Raw genomic sequence first — 19,395 nt, 5'->3', positions numbered from 1 at the left:
CTGAAAACTCTTGCACCCTTCACACAGGGTGCATCAGGCTGCCATTGCATCCTGGTTACCCACTCTCACGCATTTCAGCTCTCCCTTTCAACATGCCATGCCAGTGCTTCAACACCACTTTTGGCACACATTAAATAAATCACTAACAACCTGAATGGAAAAGCTCTGTACATTAAGTTTTTGTAATGAAGTGTGGAGTTCTTCAAGCAAAAGTCCTGCTGGGTAGTTAGAGACATTACCAATCTTGTATACAGGGCTGAGTCACACAGAAGGGAAAGGCGGAGTGCATCCAATGCATGCTTGTAGGGTTTTCCCCCTATTCCTCTCACTTTCGTTTTGTTGAGTTCAATGGGAAAGTTGATCAAGAGAATAGGGCTGTGCCCACCTGAAGTGCTATGGGACATGTTATTTCCCAAATGTGTTTCTTTTGCATCATTACCGGTTATCCAACCCTACCATCCTGGGTAGCTGGGGATTTCAGGTACAGTCATGCACAGAGATGGAAAACAGACATTACCGAAGTTGTGGGTGGAGGGTGTGAGGCAGTGTACAATACCCAGTGTGTTTGCATATGATGTAATGAAGAGCACCAGCCTTACCAGGTGATGCAATTTATTTATTTATTTATTTATTTATTTATTTATTTATTTTTATTTGGGCATAATGTAATCATCCCATGTGTGCAGCATCTGTCTTCAAAATGCATTTATTTAACAGGTTTGTGTCCTGTGTGTTTTGTTTGCTAGTTGTCTGTGCCTGCCTGGAGAAAATGTCAGCATTCACTGCTCACGGCTGGAGGAAACAGAGCAATGAAAACAGAAGTAGCAACAGAATATTTTATATATGAGCAGCTACATGTGCTCCCTGGTGAGTCAGCAACTGGACATGAAATCATGTGATAGCCACTGCCTGTGAAATCTACTTTGGGAAAGCCAATAATGGAGGAGGTTTAATACATGTTGTATATCTGTCATTTTAACATGCCTTCACTACCTCCTCAGGCCTGTAAACTCTCTCCATGCCTTTCAGGCAGTCAGCATGAAAGCTTAGTCTTCAGAAGGAAAGCCAAGATTCTACATGCCAAGCTTCAATCAGGCAAGACTTGCTGTGAAGCATATTTGCAGAGATAATTTGAATAATGGTTACAAATTTCTAAATCAATATTTAAAATGCAGAAACACAAAAGCCTTCACTACTGTACCGGCTCCCCACAGGATCATTTCCATGCCAAGTTTAGTTTGTATGGGTAAAGCTTTTCAAAACTCTCTGTCCTTCAGGAAAAGACAGGTATGCCAAAAAGTAATTCATCCAGTAGTCAAAGGTAGAGATTTCTTATTTAAAACATGTGACAAGACAAATTTGATAATTATATATATGAAAAGTTCATAAGAAATGTTTTGTACTAAAGGACTAACATTTAAGATTAAATCCTAATCCTAAAATTGTTACCAAAATCTTCCATAACATGATGAATTTTGATGTGATGATCAGATAGAGACAACCAGTATTCTCCTCTGGTCAACGGAAACTGTATCTTCAGGACATCCATACTTGTATTTTGCAAATAGAAACAGAGAGGAAAACTTGGACGAGTCCAGCATTTGGCACCTTGTCTGGTTTACAACACAGATAACTTCTGATGTAACGTCTTGGTTCTTATTTCTTTGAGGAATAACTTAGAGTCTAGTTCTGGACATCTATATGTATAATTCAAGTTGATTTTGAAAAACAAACAAACAAACAAACAAACAAAAAACCACTGATTATTCATCATTTTAAAGGGTCTCTTGAGTGTTACAAGTGCTCCCACCTGAGTATTAGGATATCATCTCACTGGGATGAGAGATCATAGCCCACAACTCAAGAGGTGCCAAGCTTGATTTTCTAAATAAAAGAGACTGCTATTCTGTCTTCATAACTCTGCAAGGTATTCATATATAGTTAGAGACAATAAACAGACTCATTAACACACACAGATAAATATTTTATTTCCATAAATTATGGCCACAGGTGAATAGTGACATAACCACCATAATTTCAGCTACACCTGACCTACCTGTCATCTAACATTTAGAAAAAGCTTGATGAGGTACTGGTTCTCAGCAGGGCCAGCACTATTACCTTGAAAATGGAGATCGGAAATGGATTATTTCCCGCTCCCTGTAAACCCCCTGCAAACCCCTGCAGAACACCCTGGAGATACATTTTTGAAAGGTAGGCTAAGTCAAGCTTACATGTATTTTTTTATTACTATTATTATTATTATTTCCTGTCATTCAAAGCTGCTATCATGGCTACCCTGTTAACTAGGTATTGTTAATATTGGAGTAAATGTGTTATTTAAACATATATCCGTTTGTCTAGCCACATGCATTGTAATATTTTTGTTCTTCCCAGTTAAAAAAAAAAAAAAAAGACCTCTTTTCTCTAAAACCAAAACATATCCCATAATAAAGGTATAATACTGGTTAAGGTCTAGAGCCTTGATTTACAACTGAAAGTCCAGAACAGATGTTGTAACCATATTTAAGCAAATATTTTAAGTACACAGTTACAGATATACATTTCTAAACATTTCATCAGTTTAAGTAAAACTGAATTTAAATGCTCAAGCAGGTTATGTTCACATCTTCACAGGCACAGGAAGCAGAAAGAATAAGAAAAGATGAGTTTTCAGGCTGGAGAGTGGGGATATTAAAAAAGGTGAATCTTGAAAATGGGTGTTGTTTCTTTGATGTCAAGGGGTGGTGAGTGAGGTTCCTGAGCGTTGGGTGTTTCATGTTTTGTTATGTCTTTCATCAGAAGGAGTCAGTCTGGCTCTTTGAGCAGGTACCAGGAGCATGCTCTGCCTGCAGAAGCTGTCAAGCAGTAAGTGGAGCATCATTTATGTTGTTCACAGGCCTGGGAGAACATGACCCAAGTTCAAATATTTCATTATTTCTTCAGAAGCTGAAATGCAACTTTGTAAAGTAAGCATTCTCTATATCTAGTTCTCTTAGAAGCTGTATGCTAGCATATACGAACTAATTAGGTAATTGTTGCAACACTACTAAGCTGTGTGAGGTGGTGATGCATTGCAGATAAGTGCGCATAAAGGACCCGCAGTTTAAGTCTCACCATGTCCAACTGTATCCACCCTAATCCCAGTGCAATGGTGAGTAGCCCTGGACACGCGTTTTGGAGAATTCAGACTGCCAGCCTAGATATTGCATTGCCATCTAGTGCCCATCTCACAAACTGCAGGCCGAGGCCTGGAGGTTAAGACGCACAGTGCTATCTATAAAACTAAGGGTGATTTTAGTTTTATTTTTTCCTGTTCTTTTTATTTTTATTTTTAGTGTACTTTTTTTAATATAACTAAATAATATATATATTTTTAAGATATTGTGATGACAGCACAATAATGGAGGGCCTCTAATGGAGGGCTACAAATGTGACCAAGGGACAGGAGCACCTCTTCTATGAGTAGAGGCTGAGAGAGCTGGGACTATTCAGCCTCAGAAGAGGAGGCTCACGGAATTCAATGTCTATAAATACCTGAAGGGAGGAAGCAGAGAAAATGGAGCAGGGCTCTTTTCAGTGGTGTCCACTAACAGGACAAGAAGTCATGGACACAAACTGTAACTCAGGAGTATCCGTTTGAATATCAAAGAAGCATTTCATTGTTGTGAGGGTGACTGATCACTGGCACAGGTTGCCCAAAAAGGCTGTGGAGTCTCTCTCCTTGGAGATCATAGAATCATTAATGTTGGAAAAGACCTTCAAGATCATCTGGTCCAGCCATCACCCTACTACCAATGTCACCCACTAAACCATGTACCTAAGCACCAGGTCAAACCTTTCCTTGAAAACTCCCAGGGACAGTGACTCCACCACTTTCCTGGGCAGAGATTCAAAAGCCACTTGGAGATGGTCCTGAGTAGACCTGCTCAAGGCATCCCTACTTGGGCAGGGAGTTGAACCAGATGACCTCCAGAGGTCCCTTCCAACCTCAACTGTTATGTGATTGATTCTGTGATTCCGTGATTCCATGAATGTGCCCCTCAAAACTCAAAAGCCAAAACTGTAAAATGTGCATTTTTTATTATTATTTAGTTTTTATTTATTTATTTGTTTATTTATTTATATTATTCAGGGTTTAAGGCTGCAAGAAGTTATATATTCTCAAGTGCATTTTGGAGCATCCAGAAAGTGTCTGTGAAAAAAAAAAAAAAAAAAAAAAAAAAGTTTAGAAGAGGTTGGCAGGTTGGCGGTTGGCAAGAGGAGTTAATACAAATCTGCTTATGAGCTATTTAGTTGTGATATCTTTTCATTCAATTCTCTTTTCTGCCCACAAAGAACTTTGGGGAAGGTTCCGTATAAGTACTCAGGTGTGAAGAGTACATCTATGGAAAGAGATTATAGAATGATCTAGGAAGACTTCCCACATGACATGCTTTAGGATATTTGAAACACCCATGATGGATGAGAATTATGACCTGGGTCTCTCTATGGGAGACCCAGGCCTTCCTAAACTAGATGCTAAATAAGTAAATAAATATATTTATTATTATTTAAAACAAAACAAACAAAAAAAACCACTATACTTAGATATATTGCTTTCATACAGTGAGGCAACTGAGAATGTTCACAGCATTCCTGTTTTCCCTGGTTTGTTTCCATGTGCATACAACCACACTTTCTAGGGTATCATCAGTGAATAGGGGATTGGTGGGAAGCAAACTCACTAGTGGGATGATGCTTCTGGTTCCTCAGCCTGTGCAGTGCTCAGAGCTTTTTGGGTACAGACTTGCAGTACCACTCAAGGAACACTGCACTTGCTTGTAGCCATCTGCCTGAACATGCCTGCTTTTGTCTGTGGCCATTCTTCTTGTCCTAATCTTAGCGAATACTTTTTATCTTCATTGCTTCGCACAGGGGAACTCAGAAATTGCTCTCTTGGGTCTTGTCAGAAGTCATTGCCATTGCCACACAAGTTCCTTCTTTTCTCCCTCTACAATTCATTCCTCACTTCATAATTTTTATTTTAAAAATATATATTATGAACTAACAGAGAATAATAAGAGATATTCAGATAGAAAATTAACGTTTCCCAGCAATGCACAGACATAAGAATTAACAGCCAATTAGCACTGCAAAATCTGTTCCTGGCTCAAGCATGCATAAGTCAGCTCTATCAGAGCAATGAGTGACAGAAAACAGTGGTGAGATCATGATGTAACTGCAGTTACTTTCAAAAAGCTATTTAGCTATTTGCAAGTAATGTTGCACTGTAAAGGATGTCCCAAAAATGATGTTCATCTGGAGGGACATCTGTCACTTCTCATCCAGGCTAGCTACTTTGGAAAATTCCTCCACCCCACCCCACCTTTCTCTTTTTCCCATTCCTTCTCTGTATTGATCAAATGAAAAAGATTCTGTTGCAGTTGCTGTATATCATGACATGTGGACCTCACAAATAAATCTTTTTTTGTCTGCAAACCTCTTTCATCATCCTTTGTGCTACAGTGACAATTTCCTGTTTCTTTCAGATTAAACCAAATAGACAAGTTTAACCACTTGTCAAAGATTTAAACAATCATAACACCATTTAATAGGTCTCAGCTCAGAGATGATTAATCAGAGAGTTGCTCAAACTGTCTGCTGTGTGTGCTGCATCCCAGAGGCTGAAATGCAAACTCAATTATATGAGTTTAAGGTAGTGAAAACATGACAGCTTTAAACTCATCTATTTCACTTGTTCTGAATCTTTGTGAAACGTGAAAATTTTCATAATATTCAATCTTCAGCTAAAAATGAATAAACTTATATTAGATATCACAGAATAACAGCTATTACCTGCTATTTGGGAGTCTTCCATATTGTCAGCCCACCACCACCACAGCCAGGACCACTAAACACTCTTACATTCATGATGCTGTGAAGCAAATAGCAGGACTGGAACTCTTAGCTGACTCCGATCTAAGCATACTTTTGAAAGTTTTCCATGTGGGTATGAGGCATTGCCATGCTTAACTCTCTGTGTAGACTTGCCTTTCCTTATTTTTGTGTGACATTTGACCAGACTTCAGGGACCTCCAGCCTCCTCATGCCATATTCCAGACAGAGCAGCCCCTCATGAGGGTTGAAGCAGTATTGAACAGAAGTACTTAAGAGTTCTGATAGCTGGTGCTGCAACGCCCAAGATGTGCTCAGCCCCAGGAAGGAATTCATATGAAGCACAGGGTAAAATCTGGCTCTTCATATGTTTTCATAGAAGTGTGTCAAAAGTAATAGAAGATTTTAACTCCAAAAAGCACTATATCTTTCGCTTTCCTTAAGAAGAAGGTGCATTTAGCATTTGTGCTGCTGTTACTGCACCTGGCTAGAAAGGGAAATCGAGAGATTCTGGTCCTTGATTATTGGATTACTTTTGGTTTTAATCCAGTAAACATTAAATACAGCATAACAGTAGTCCCATATTTCTCAACCAGTGGCTAAAGGATGTCAAAGATCCCCTTCATTTTTGTGGATTAGCACCTTCTTGTACAATTCCAACTTCAGTTGAAGGTATGACCTGAAAAATAATACATACTTGCAATCTGAGCTAATGTAATCTAAATAATTCACATTAAAATTGGTGCTTTTGTAACCCACATATTTGACTTTATGGCTGATACCTGTGTTCAGTATTTTACTTCTACTGCTAGAAACATTGTGTGCATGATCATACTTGAATCCCAAATGATCTTACCCAGAAAGCATGTACTTACATCCTTTCAGCAATGTGGATGATGTTTCTGAGTGCTGCCTGGTAGATTAGATGGCAACTAGAGAAGATTTCCTGAATTAACCTCTTAACTGCACTGACTTGTTATTGAAATAAAGGTTATGCTTTGCCAAGTGTTTTGTTTGTTTGTTTGTTTGTTTGTTTGTTTTCCCCATCACTAATAGGAATAATAATAATAATAATAATAATAATAATAATAATAATAATAATAATAATAATAGGCCCCTGGTTCCACTTTTGTGATTTCTTTTAGTATTCTTCAGTTTATTCTGCTGAGAATAAACAGGTTGAAGTCATCAAGACTACAGAATAAAATGAAGTTGCTGCAACATTACGGTCAGCGTGGGGATGTGTGTGTGTGCATTAATTGTTGTGATAACTTTTTGTTCTTCTTGTTTTACAAACTGGACCCACTGTGTGACCAGAGGAAAGACAAAAAGATTACATCTGTAGAATGAATACACACAGAAGAACGTACTTTTATATTTGTTCTAAGAACACAGGAAAAAAAAATGGCTTTATGTACCAGTACACAGACGTACTTACACCTCCAGCATGTATACCTTTCATTGCTGGTTTGAGGTGCCATTCCTGCTTTAGCTCCTGTCATGAAAGTGTCACTGGAGAAATTTACCTTTAAAAGAATTCTTATATGTGGGCTTTGCATTTGGAAAAAATTAATAAGAAGGGATAAAGATTTGATTTTCCTAGTCCTACATGCAAATATTCTATTGCAAATAAATATGCAAATATGTTTTAAGTGCATCCCAAACCTGAGTCTCTAAGTATAAGAGCATGCAGGTGGCTCTATGCAAATCCCAACTTGTCCATAAACTCTTAGTGGTACATTAGTGCTTGCTGGGCAAGAAAAAGAGTCCTGAAGGCCCAGGTCACATTAGGCATGTATTCTGTAAAACACAAATTCACAAAACTCAGGGGAAAACATGAACTGAAACAAACACTCTGGAATACTAATGGGACATCAAAAATGATGTCTTAGCGATGCCTCTGACAGAATAGCATTCAATAGACACTTAAGTTGTGATTTTTCTCATACTGCTTTTAAAATGATGCAATTATGTTGGATGATGTCAACTGGCACGAAAAGCAACTATGAGTTTTAGCCAGTAATACTTTTCATTGGCTATACTGAAGTGAAACACAAGGACTTGTGAAAAAATATATGCCCTTTGGGTGGCGCCTACTGCAAAGCATTTATCTTCTTTTCTTACACAGTACAGCTGAGAAAGTCCCCAGCCTGGCACTGGCTGGTTGAGCTCTAGGTCATTGGCTGCTTTGAGTACACCTCAGAGTGGGTGTGACGATGGAGTGTCAGGGAAATCTGGTATGTAAAGAAGGAACAGAAAAAAGAAAATATATGACATCTATTCATAAATGCAGTTTGCATTTGATAAAGGTAATTTGCCTCTTTCCTTTTCTTTCTTTTTTTTTTTTTTTTTATCATTGAAAAAAAATGCATTTCAATAGTTATTACATCTTTTACTTATTAAATGCTGACACTCTGCACATCCATGAATAAAACAAGTGTTTGCCTAATCTCCCAGTTAAAAAGACAAACAAAACATCAGCTTTCTCTTTTTCAGGGTGTCGTGTCATGTTTATATTACCTTAACAAACACTGGTAGGCTTGGTAGGAAGAACAGGTTTTAAGGCTTTGAAAGCATAATTATAATTAGAGATCAAGAGCTGGCACACCTGCTCTGGGCTGTATGTGGGCTAGTAGATCTTGGGTCAGATCTGATTTTCACCTGTAATTTTCACCCATAATGACCTGGGGTGGGCGGTGAATGTGGGGTATGAGCACTGTCAGGCTCCTCCCCCCCCCCTCCCCGCCAAGCCTCCTACTTTTTGTAACACAGTGGATAAATAGATGTCACTGGCATTTATAATACATCATGGTACATGGTGTATTACACTTGCACAAAAGGTGATATGCACTTCCAAGCAGCAGGGATGTGCTAAATTACAAATATGTAATAAAAGATAGCTATAAACTCATTTATTTATCAATTTATAAAATCAATCTTAAAGAAAATAAAACAAAAAATACAAAGAACATAAATAAATGGAGTCCATTATTCAACACAGAAGATTTTATTTACACTTAGACATATGGAACTCAGAAAAAACACTTTGAGCTTTATTTTATTTGTATTGAGTTCTTTAAATCCCTAATAAATGCTTATCCCACATGTGTCTGAACAAATGCAAATAATTAACATTAGCCTTAATAACATCAGTTAAGAATAACTGGAACCAATGCTCTGGACAAAATAACGATAATTATAATTCAAGTGTAGCCTAGGTGCTGAACATAGTTTAAAAATCCAAACTTGCATTTAGATCAATTAGATTATACATAAGAACATTGTACATTTGTATGTATGCAAAATTGGGCCCTGAGACATTTAAAATCATGGCCTGACTTGCTGGATCACTGATGCTAGAGCATCACATAGCACTAAACCACACAGAGCAAACTTTAATGTACTGACAATGGACTTCAAGCCAAAGAAAATTAAGCTGAAATACTCTTGTATCAAAATCAACACGACAGCCACTGCTCTCTTGGTGAAAATATATCACCATTAGATTCCAGCACACATACATACACACACACACACACACAAAATAGTTTTATTATAATAACTTGGTGTCAGATCATGAACCACAGCAGAGCTGTGTACATGTATGTTTCAAAAGAGAAGGCGACTTAATACCTTTACTGGTGCTCTTCTTTTTTTTTTTTCTTTTTTTTTTTTTTTTGACCAGTCCATAGGACTCTAGGGATGGCTTCAGTTGTGTCAAACTGTCCCCATGCTAATGTGGGAACAAAGCATTACAAATGACACCAGCAATAATGTAGCAAAGAGAAAAGCTTTTTTTTTTTTTTTTTCCTCTCTCCCATCAATTAGCAAGCACAATAAGGAGAAATTAAATATATCAGCTTTCTGAGTGTGAACTTCCCTTGAGTGTCATGCTTCCCTCACATCTCCCACCCTGGTACTTTAGAGTTCCAATCCATGGCTGGAAAAAGACTACCAATGTACATAGAACTTCCCTCCAAGAATAGTCTTTGGGGATTTTTGTAACTCGTCGGATCTAATATACAATGATAGCTACACAAGGAATATTAAACACTAGGGATTAAGACAACATCCTTTTAGTCTTTGCGGTTTTTCCCTTTCTCTCCAAAGGGTGAAAACAGCTTGCTAAAGATACCTGACCAAAGATTTGCTAGCGAATTAAATCTTTCTGGTTTAAAGTCTTTCTGGTTTATAGCACTCTTCCCAAACACCAGGCTGACCTGTGTTTGATTTTCCTTTCTTTGCAGCTCTTAAAGGGAAAAAAGCTCCACGGGGAAGTTTTATAAAATGCTGGAACTTTGGCTATTGTTCTGAATTCAGTGAGTCCAAAGAAAGGAGAGACCCCGTGATGTTCAATATCTGTCCAACTGACTCTTATATCTAAGATATGGCATTCAGATTAAGTGAAAAAGTAAACCATTTGCACAGATGAAAATGTCAGCTGCCTGTCTATGGGCATCAGTAAGGTCAATGCACTTCATTAACCACACAATTGCACATATTTCCTTGTGGCAGATGGCTTATCAGAGAAGAATTGGGGCTACCTGTTTTAATTTATGTTCTGTCTTAGAAAGTGGAACCCTCTGATGTTTGACCATTATTTTAGTATTTCCTGTGTCCAAAATGTTCTGAAATATTTTCATTCAGTCTTAAGGATTAGAACATTCCCTAAGGGAGGGTGAAGTGTTCCCTAAGGGAAGGTGAAGTGGAGCTAAGGCAGAGCAGAGGCTGATGTTTGAGCAAGAACCAGAAAGGGAAGCACACAGGAGGCAATAAAAAGAGCAATGGAGGCTGGGATTTAGTGAGTAACTCAGATTACCAAACAACTGTGAAGTCAAATGTTGATTAGTGCCATCAACATATGAATGACTGTGGTGTGTGTATGGGCCATCTCTTCATAAAATATATGAACCATATATTTCAGTAAATTATTTATTAACTTCATGTATTATGGTTAGTAACTTTACATAATAAACTTCACATTCAACACAGTTTGCATCCCTGAATAGAGGACAGAGAGCAGTTCTACTGCAGCAGATTCCATTCCTTGAAGGAACAGAAAGAAACTTTGCAACGAGAGTATCTAGAGTATGGCCTGAGCTCATAGACATTGTCATTCCCAAGCCTGTGCTCCAAGCTAGAACATCAGCAAAGGGTTTTCAATTGTCTTGCAGTTCCCAGAAGAAAAAAAGTAGCAAGTTGCATATATGGCAGAAGGTGGACTAAATTCCAGCTGCATGTCAACTTCAGTCTGTTTGAATGTCTTTTAAAATTTGTAACAAGGTTCATGTAATCAGTTATTTGAAAGAATAATTTCCACAGTGGCCACTCTAGTGATGTCATATGTGTGGGCCTCTGGAAACATCAACTTATTTGGGTTAGTGAGTTGGTCTTTTCAAAATGGAAAAGCACACTGAATTCCATAGCACATGGGCTGCCTGTGCATTGAATCATACCTTTTGTCACCAAATTTTAACATGCTGCTTGGCTGAAAATTCAGTTAAAGACTGTCTACATCTGAAGTCTTTTATTACCTGTAGTGAAATAAAATCAGAATTCAGCATGTTATGAGGTAAGTCTTCTTGAAAACAGGTTTTTACTACAGCATGATATTTTCACCATAACATTCACATCTCTGCTTGTTTCCCTCGATGTCATTAATCCACCACTTGGTTATTCTATCCATGACAGGACTGTATTTAGCCTTAGTAGGCTATCTGTGAACAGGATGTGTTTTGACTAATGTGATTCTGATGCAAGACAGAGAGAAAAAAGTGAGAAAGCCTATCCAACACTCTTATTAAGAAACAGGGCTATGTCATGGAAAAGTGCAGGAAACTGCATCTGAGTGGCCTCTGTCCCAAAGAAGTATTAGAGTACACTTCTGAAGTGTTCTAACAGTTTTGGATAAAATGTCTGTTTCCAATAAGTCACAGTGATTAAGCTGTATATTTGAACAAAAAAAAAAAAAAAAAAAAAAAAAAAAAAAAAAGTGTTGGTCTTTTGGAAATAGATCCCAGTACCCTCCTTAACATACCCTGGTATGTTAAGAGTATCCTGATGGATTAAGTGTTGGGAAGAGAATTTGAAAACCATGGCTATCTAGATGATTTTCAACAGAACTGACATAATAACTGCTGAACTTTACTAGCACTTGAAAAATAACAACTAAATATGTAATGATTCTGAACAACTCAGACCTTAAGAAGTTACTACTGAGGACTGAGCCGTTAATGTTTACTTACTTATTTTAATTTCTTTGATCTGCATATGAAATAAGAACCCAGGAATGCGAGGAACACCACAGAACCTGTGATGATCAACACCATCTGCAGCAGACTCAGCATCTGGACCCGACCAGAGACTTTTTTTCTGAACATTTCTGCTTTTGCATCCCCAATAACAGCAGACTGAAACAGTACAAGAAAAAAGTCAGTGAACACTAAGCATACAAGACCTCACTCACTGAGTATATTCTTCTCATGTGCACATAATAACATGAGCTTATTCGCTCAATTTCAGGATATTAAGACAGAAAAAGTTAAGTCATTTTGTGTGTGTGTATTTTTTTTAACAGTGAAGATTAATAGGCAGAAAGTATACTAACCTCATTTAGCCAAAGAATGGGGAAGACATAAGGTTTTTTAACTTTTGATAAAGCTCTGAAATGAGAAGAAGAAAAAAAAAATACAGCATGTTACCTTCAGTTTGGTTCATAAAGCCAGTATCTACTTAACAATTTTCCATCTGCACTAACAGTTCTGTCTTCTGGAAGTACCTTTTGATAAATTTGGTAGATTTGGATCAAAAAAAAAAAAAAAAAAAAAAAAAAGCCTACAATTAAGAACAGCCATTTCACCAGTCAGGCAGTTATCTCTTTCTGTCTAGTCTTCCATGGAGAGGTAGTCAGAACACAGAAAGGCTGCACAAGTGTTGAAGAAAGGGTCTGAAAATCTATGTTGTGTTCACCCGTACACAGTGTACAGGAGTTGTACGTGTTCGTTTGGTCCAATGAAGATAAAAGAAATAGTGAGATAAACCTTAACCTTTCTCATAAATTCCATCAAGTAACAGGGAACACATAAATTATCTCTCTCATTGGATTTATTGCAGAAAATATATTATTCCTTCTATTTCATCCTTATGCCCTGCATTTGGGTTTTGTAACAATGTTATTTTTAAGAACATGTTGCACTGTAAGCTGGTGTGGGGAAATCAAATATGTGCTAAAATTGTTGGGCAGTGCCTTGCACAAGAAGGCTTGCTCTTTCACTGAAACTAATATTCTCTGGAAATTCATGACTGAAATTTTTGCAAGAGAGAAGTAGAGACTTTAATCAAGTATTTGCATTCGTTCTTTTCCCTTTTCTACTAATGCTATTTTAGACCAAGAAGGCTTCTGAAAAAAAAAATGTATTTAAAAACAAAATAATGAAACAACACTTACTCAATTTTTTTTGCAGGTTTCACAAGGAGGTTTACTTGAAGCCTTTTGGCAAACTGTAGTGTAAAACCAGTGGTCTAAAACATGAAAAAAAAAACCAAAAAACAAAAAACATTAATTTAAATTTTGAATTGATTGCATGAGCTTAGAATACAGTCTGTGTAAAAAAAAAAAAAAAAAGAAAAATTATATTTTGATGAATTACATTTTTATGAATTTTGAATGTTTCTAAGAGTCTTCTAAGGGTCTCTTTTTCTCATAGAAGTAATGATTTTATCGTTTTGCCTTAGTTACTTTTGCAATTTACAAATTTATACTGAAGGCAACAATAGTGAAAACTGTTATACCAGTTATATTTATATGTTCTATATAAAAGTATAGTTTAGCTTTTTTCTTTCATTAGAAATTGACTAAAAGTTCTATTTTAATGAGAGGGGTAAGTTTAATTGGCATAGGGCAGAAAACAGACATTTCTTATCAGAACAAACATATTAAAACAAAGGTCAGATTTTATTTTATTTTGTCTCCTTTTCACCTCGGATTTAGGAAACTTAGGTTTATATCTCTATTTCAAATGAGACTTAACTTTAGATTTCATTGAAGTTATGTGGCTTCATTTTTAAATTATATGAGAAAAAATATTTTAATGAAAAATCCTGAATTTTGCCATTTCATCTAAACTCAGATACAATAAAATTTTGAAACTTCAGAATTCACCACATACTTCAGAAGACTCTGGCTGACACAGTTAAAATCGTTTGTCTTAATCTGATTCACTGGAACAGAAGTAAATGTAAAATTGAAGGCAAACAAAATCAGAGCTATCATAAATTCGTTCCTTTATTAGCTCTTTTGGACAGAGTTACAAAGACTATATTAGTTCTGTTCTAGAGTCAGGATTGGGCTTTAGACTATTAATAATTTTCTTGGAAATAATCTATATTTATTTACTTTAATTCAATTGAGATAGTAATTATACAAAAAAAAAAAACTATGGAAAATTAAAAATAAATAAGATAAAATTTAATAAGACATCTCATAGAAAAGAATTTTCAGAAAGTACTTGAAAATGATAGATAAGTTATAGCATACTTCAAAGCTTTGTGAAGTCATCATGCATTCCCAATGAAGAAAAAAATCAAAGCTTATATTCCAACTTTGAAGGTCAGAATAAGAAAAAGTTCTGCTCTAAATTTCCCCTGCTAAAAGCTTAACACCTTGGTGAGCAGATCTTAAAAAGCAAGCATAAAAATATTGCTTCCTCTGCTTATCCCTCTTGTAAAAGACCTACTTTACTGCAATTAAATTTAAACATCGCAAGGTTACTGAGTTACTATTTAATTTTATTAAATATTTGGACTTACAGGCTCTACATCTAGAAACGTCTCATGTTCCTTCTCATTTGGGCTCAGGCCTTCAACATCATTCAGTATAGATTCACTTGCATGAAGAAAATGTGGAAGAGAGATATACACGGGTCTTCCTATTTGAAAAAGAAAAAAAAAAAAAAAAAACCATTTAAATCATTAAGCCTTATTTCAGCGCTCACCTTCTAAACCCATTTTCTATGCAAACATAATTCATAATTTGTTATACAAACACACAAACAACCCTGGGGAAAAAAAAAAAAAAAAAAAGCATTAATAGCTTCCCTCACTCCAACATAAAATAAATTGAGAATTTCTGAGATTCTACTGTCAGGAGAATTTGTCTGGTGAAATAAGTTGTATTTACAAACCTTGTTTGTGTCTACACTGTGGAGCTGGGAGTGCATTTTATTGTACTGATGTTAAATTAAGTAACTGGTGTCTCTCAGTCTCTGTGTATGTATATAGCTGTGCAAACACACACACAAACACATGCACATATATCGTGGGTGTGAATCATCACAAATACAAGGACTGTAACTATTTCTGGCTTTAAACAGTACATATAGAATCCCTCTCCTTTACTTTCTACTTGTGCATTCCTGCAATTTCAGTACACAATCTATAGCGTTGTGATTTTCTTCTTCGTAGTGACATTCAAAATACAGAAATATTATAGCTCTCATTTGGAGAAAATAGGCTATGGAAAAGGGAAAGCTCTCACAGACAATGTGTGGAAGAGTTTGCAGACAAACACATATGCCCTGGATCCTAGAGCAACACCTCAGCTACAGAACACGTGCTTTCTCCCCAGTCAGATGGCTTCTTTGGCAGTACCATGCCCCCGCTATACCTCCTTTGCAGGCACTAATATCTAGGACTCCAGCTTTTGTGCAGTTCTGGGATACGATCTCCTCTGTACAGAAGCAGTAGTTATCTCCAACTTCAACTGGTGATGCGAACGCTTCACGAGGAACTGCGAAACGATAAAGTGGGATTCCCTTCACATTCTGTTTGCCCTGGAAGACTCCGTAGATCGATCTGAATATAAAAGAGGAGAAATATGTTTTAGTCACTTTGGTTGAAAATCTGAATTCATGGTATTATTCCTCAAGGATCCTCTGACCGTCTCTTAAAAGAAAAGTACTTCAGAGAGCCCACACTCAGCAGTTTGTAGGGGCCTTCCCCTGTAACACAGGCAATTCTGTGTTTTCACAAAGGGATGTACAAGCTCAGAGGTGAGCACAGCAAGACACAAAAAGGCAGAAAAAATACTAATACCAATAAACAATATAAACTAAATGAGTAAACTAATAAGAGGTCTTTTCTACACACTTCTACAGCAACTGCTATTATGAAATGTTTGAAATTCGTTTGACTACTGTAAAGATACCAAAATCAGTGGGTTTGGTTACAGTTTTGCTGACTTGATGATACTGATTTAAGCTTTATGGTGCAAATGACATACTTATTATAAACTTATTCCATTGTATGTGAATCAGAATACTACTTCAAGCTTTAGAATACCACTTCAAGCTTACCACTTTTATTTATTTATTTATTTTGTATATATATATATATATATTTATGATACATTATCAACTGATAAAGAAATAAGGTTGGTATGCAGTAATGTAACCAAGGCAGCAACAATTTGTATTGCAGCTGATCAAAAGAAGGATTCGGGGTCTTGCAACATGGTCAGAACCATTTTCCGTTACCTTGTTTCATCTGAGACCTTTGGGAGGTTGTTATTGCCCTTCATTGTTCATTAATTGTGAGAGTTAGATGGCCTGAGGAATCTCTCAAACTGTGTCCAATTGGTTCAAATTTATTTTTTCTCCACTAAGTAGAGTTCCCTTTTCCATAAGTTCTGAAACATTGTCCAGTTTGGGGATACAATTGCTTCACAAGAAAAAGAACTCTAACGTCATGTAAAAACACTGATCTTTGAAAACAAACAATCTGCAAAGCAAATGGTCCACTTTAACCCTAGTTAAAAGGAAGCAGCTGTTTCCAGGCAGCAAAATAAATGCTAGGATCGAACCTCCCAAAGTAAATACACTCTGATGCCCTTTAAATCTCTTAATGTTGCTTTCAGCTATCTCACTGGAGAACTCAGGGACACTGCATAACCACAGCAGATGAAGCAGGCTGAAAAGCCATCATTATGGGATGAATTAAGCAGGTTGGTTTGTTTGTAAATACATCAAAATAAACTCTGTAAAAAAAATCCTGTGGGAAAACAATTTTGAGCATCTAGTGGCCGACAGTAAATCCTGTTCTGCATAGATGACATTATGCAGAAATCCCCAAGATGGTCCAGACAGCCCCTGCAGAGGGTTAAATTGCCTGATAGGACCAAATTAGGCAGGTTAGAGACTGAGTCCTGATCCTGTAAATTGTTCAAGACTTTGAACCATTTGGACCTCAGTGTCTGTAACTGCTCATAGCAGTGTCTCTCTCTGTAAAATTAAGCAGTGGTATTCCTAAATTACACACCTGTAACTTGCTTAAATGAAACACACCATAAATAACTTGCTACTTGACACAAATGAAAGTGATAGAATTAAGCTCTGAATCATAAGCACAGCTCACGAATTTACTTGAGTTTAGGTGAAACAGTTGTGAGGAACTGCCTCAGCAACCTAAGCCCCAGCAGAGATACTGCAGCAGCCTACTAAAACAAAAGAGCATTTGGGAAGCACATGTATGCACAAAAGGAAGGATCAACGTACCTGCAAATGTCAGAGGAGAAGAAGCGCAGTACCTGATCCTTCTTAACAAATGGAGGAAATGATGCCCCATCTGTGAATAAAATTAAGAGCTTGAAAGCAATTCCACTTAGAGGATGTATTTTAATTTCTAGCTCAGTGCTTAATACTTTCCTATAAAGCTGTGAACAAGGTAAACACAATGAGTCATTTGTAAGGAAAATATTTACATAAGCTACTGCATAATGACAGGTACTCCATGGATTGATTTTGAAGGCAAGCCAAATTATGGCAGCTTTTTTTTTTTTTTTTTTTTTCCCACAGACATGAATCTATATATCATCAAGCCTATTAAAAACAGCAGATAAAAATACCACTCCTGCTTAATACGAATCCCAATACCTGTTGCCACTACTTCGAGGTTTATGTAGTCTAAAAAATTAAAGCTTGCTGGAGATGCATAGTCACCTGGAGTTATGGCACCCAGAGCTTATAAGAAATGCAGCTTTAGACTTCAAAACTTATTGAATAAACAGCACTTAACTTTTTTCTTTTCTTTTTTTCACCCAAGATTGCTCAATTGGAGCTCATTGTAGACAATCAAAAAAGGTCAGAGGAAGAGCACTTTGGTGATGTTTTTCTCCCACTTGCTATGGAAAGAGCAGCTTGCCAGTTCAGATGCATATTTCTGTATTGCATGCAACTAGTGTGAAGTAAGAGGAGTCTCAGCCATTTTTCTAAGCAAGGTGTTGTAACAAACCTTTAACCAGTACATTTGTTACTTCTTGCAACAAGTTGCTGTTTAGTTTCTTGTTCAGCAACCCTAACCAAAGAATTGAAAACATCTGTGGTATCTTTGAATCTAGTTGGCAAGAGTGAGAAAGCTAAATTACATACTGCCACTTGCCCGCTGCTGAGGGAAGCACTTTTCCTTAAAGAAAATCCAAGATCATCCTAGAGACAAACTCTATTTGTAAATCTTGGCAGTCTTGGAGTGTTTGCAAATACGGATTCGTTTCAAGCCCCATACAAGAAAACTGTTTCATCTTTCTATCTAGTTATTTACTTTTGCTCAGAAAACATGCCATGCTTTGCTGTGAAAGTTTACAAGATACAAAGGAATTCTCACATTTACTTACAAGACATTTTAAACCTGCTGATTCTCTAAACACATTCCCTCCTTAGCAGTCACATTGAATGCTCATGTAAACTGTGTAATGACCTTTGCTAACAGTTAAATTCTCCCCATTTTCACTGTATTGAAACACTTAGTCTAGTTACGTGAGTGTGTTTATTCCATCTGCTGTGGAAGAAGACAAAGAAAAAGCTGACAATAATATATATATATATCTTTATATCTATATCTATATAGATATAGATATATATCTTTATCATATATATATATATATAAAGATTTGGGGCTCCATAAGAAAGAAGGTAAGTCCCAAAGTCCCAGAAACTAAGAAAACATCGTTTCTTAATCATTAAAATAACTAATCCTTCCTGATACACAACCTTTTGGAAACTCAGATTCTTGGGAAGTATTTGAAATGCTTCAAAATTACTAGTCATGTTTTTTTTTGTTGTTGTCGTTCTTGTTGTTTTTGTTTGTTTGTTTGTTTTTGTTTTTTAGGAGAATGATCTATGCTAAGGAAAACTTCACAGTACAGAGGGAAAAAACAAACAAACAAACAAAAAAAAACAGAGTAAGAAAAAGAAAGAAAATGAAAGTAAGAAGAATGTATGTTACTGGAAGGCAAAGATAATATTTTTCAAATGTTGTACCAAAGATAAGGAATCTTAGTTATACCATGCCATGCAGATATTTAATAGAAACAGACAGGTAGATTGTTTCTTGTCTTCTACATCTTCTATAGCTGAAGCATGCACATAAGTATATAAAATAGTGTTTTAAATAGTGTATAATATATATTATATTAGATATATATGCATGTATGGTAGCAGTAGTATATATATATTCATATTTATATAG

At 36.5% G+C, this 19,395-nt stretch overlaps 1 protein-coding gene across 4 annotated transcripts in view; it reads right to left on the bottom strand.

Annotated features, from left to right (window-relative positions):
* Window positions 1-8,861: 8,861 nt before the first annotated feature.
* Window positions 8,862-19,395, bottom strand: part of CD36 (CD36 molecule (CD36 blood group)) — a 38,758-nt gene continuing 28,224 nt past the window's right edge. For all 4 annotated transcript variants that reach the window (XM_084306462.1, XM_084306461.1, XM_084306459.1 and 1 more), the window contains exons 8-14: window positions 17,427-17,496; window positions 15,542-15,729; window positions 14,686-14,804; window positions 13,325-13,398; window positions 12,485-12,539; window positions 12,123-12,287; window positions 8,862-11,411 (exon numbers count right to left, since the gene is read on the bottom strand). In XM_084306462.1, the coding sequence (XP_084162588.1) occupies window positions 12,123-12,287; window positions 12,485-12,539; window positions 13,325-13,398; window positions 14,686-14,804; window positions 15,542-15,729; window positions 17,427-17,496 (671 nt within the window). In that variant the 3' untranslated portion in view covers window positions 8,862-11,411. The remainder of the gene's footprint in view (window positions 11,412-12,122; window positions 12,288-12,484; window positions 12,540-13,324; window positions 13,399-14,685; window positions 14,805-15,541; window positions 15,730-17,426; window positions 17,497-19,395) is intronic.

This window comes from Netta rufina, assembly GCF_964035555.1.
Source record: "Netta rufina genome assembly, chromosome: 1".
Lineage (NCBI taxonomy): Eukaryota > Metazoa > Chordata > Aves > Anseriformes > Anatidae > Netta > Netta rufina.
This window is presented reverse-complemented; position numbering and strand designations above follow the sequence as displayed.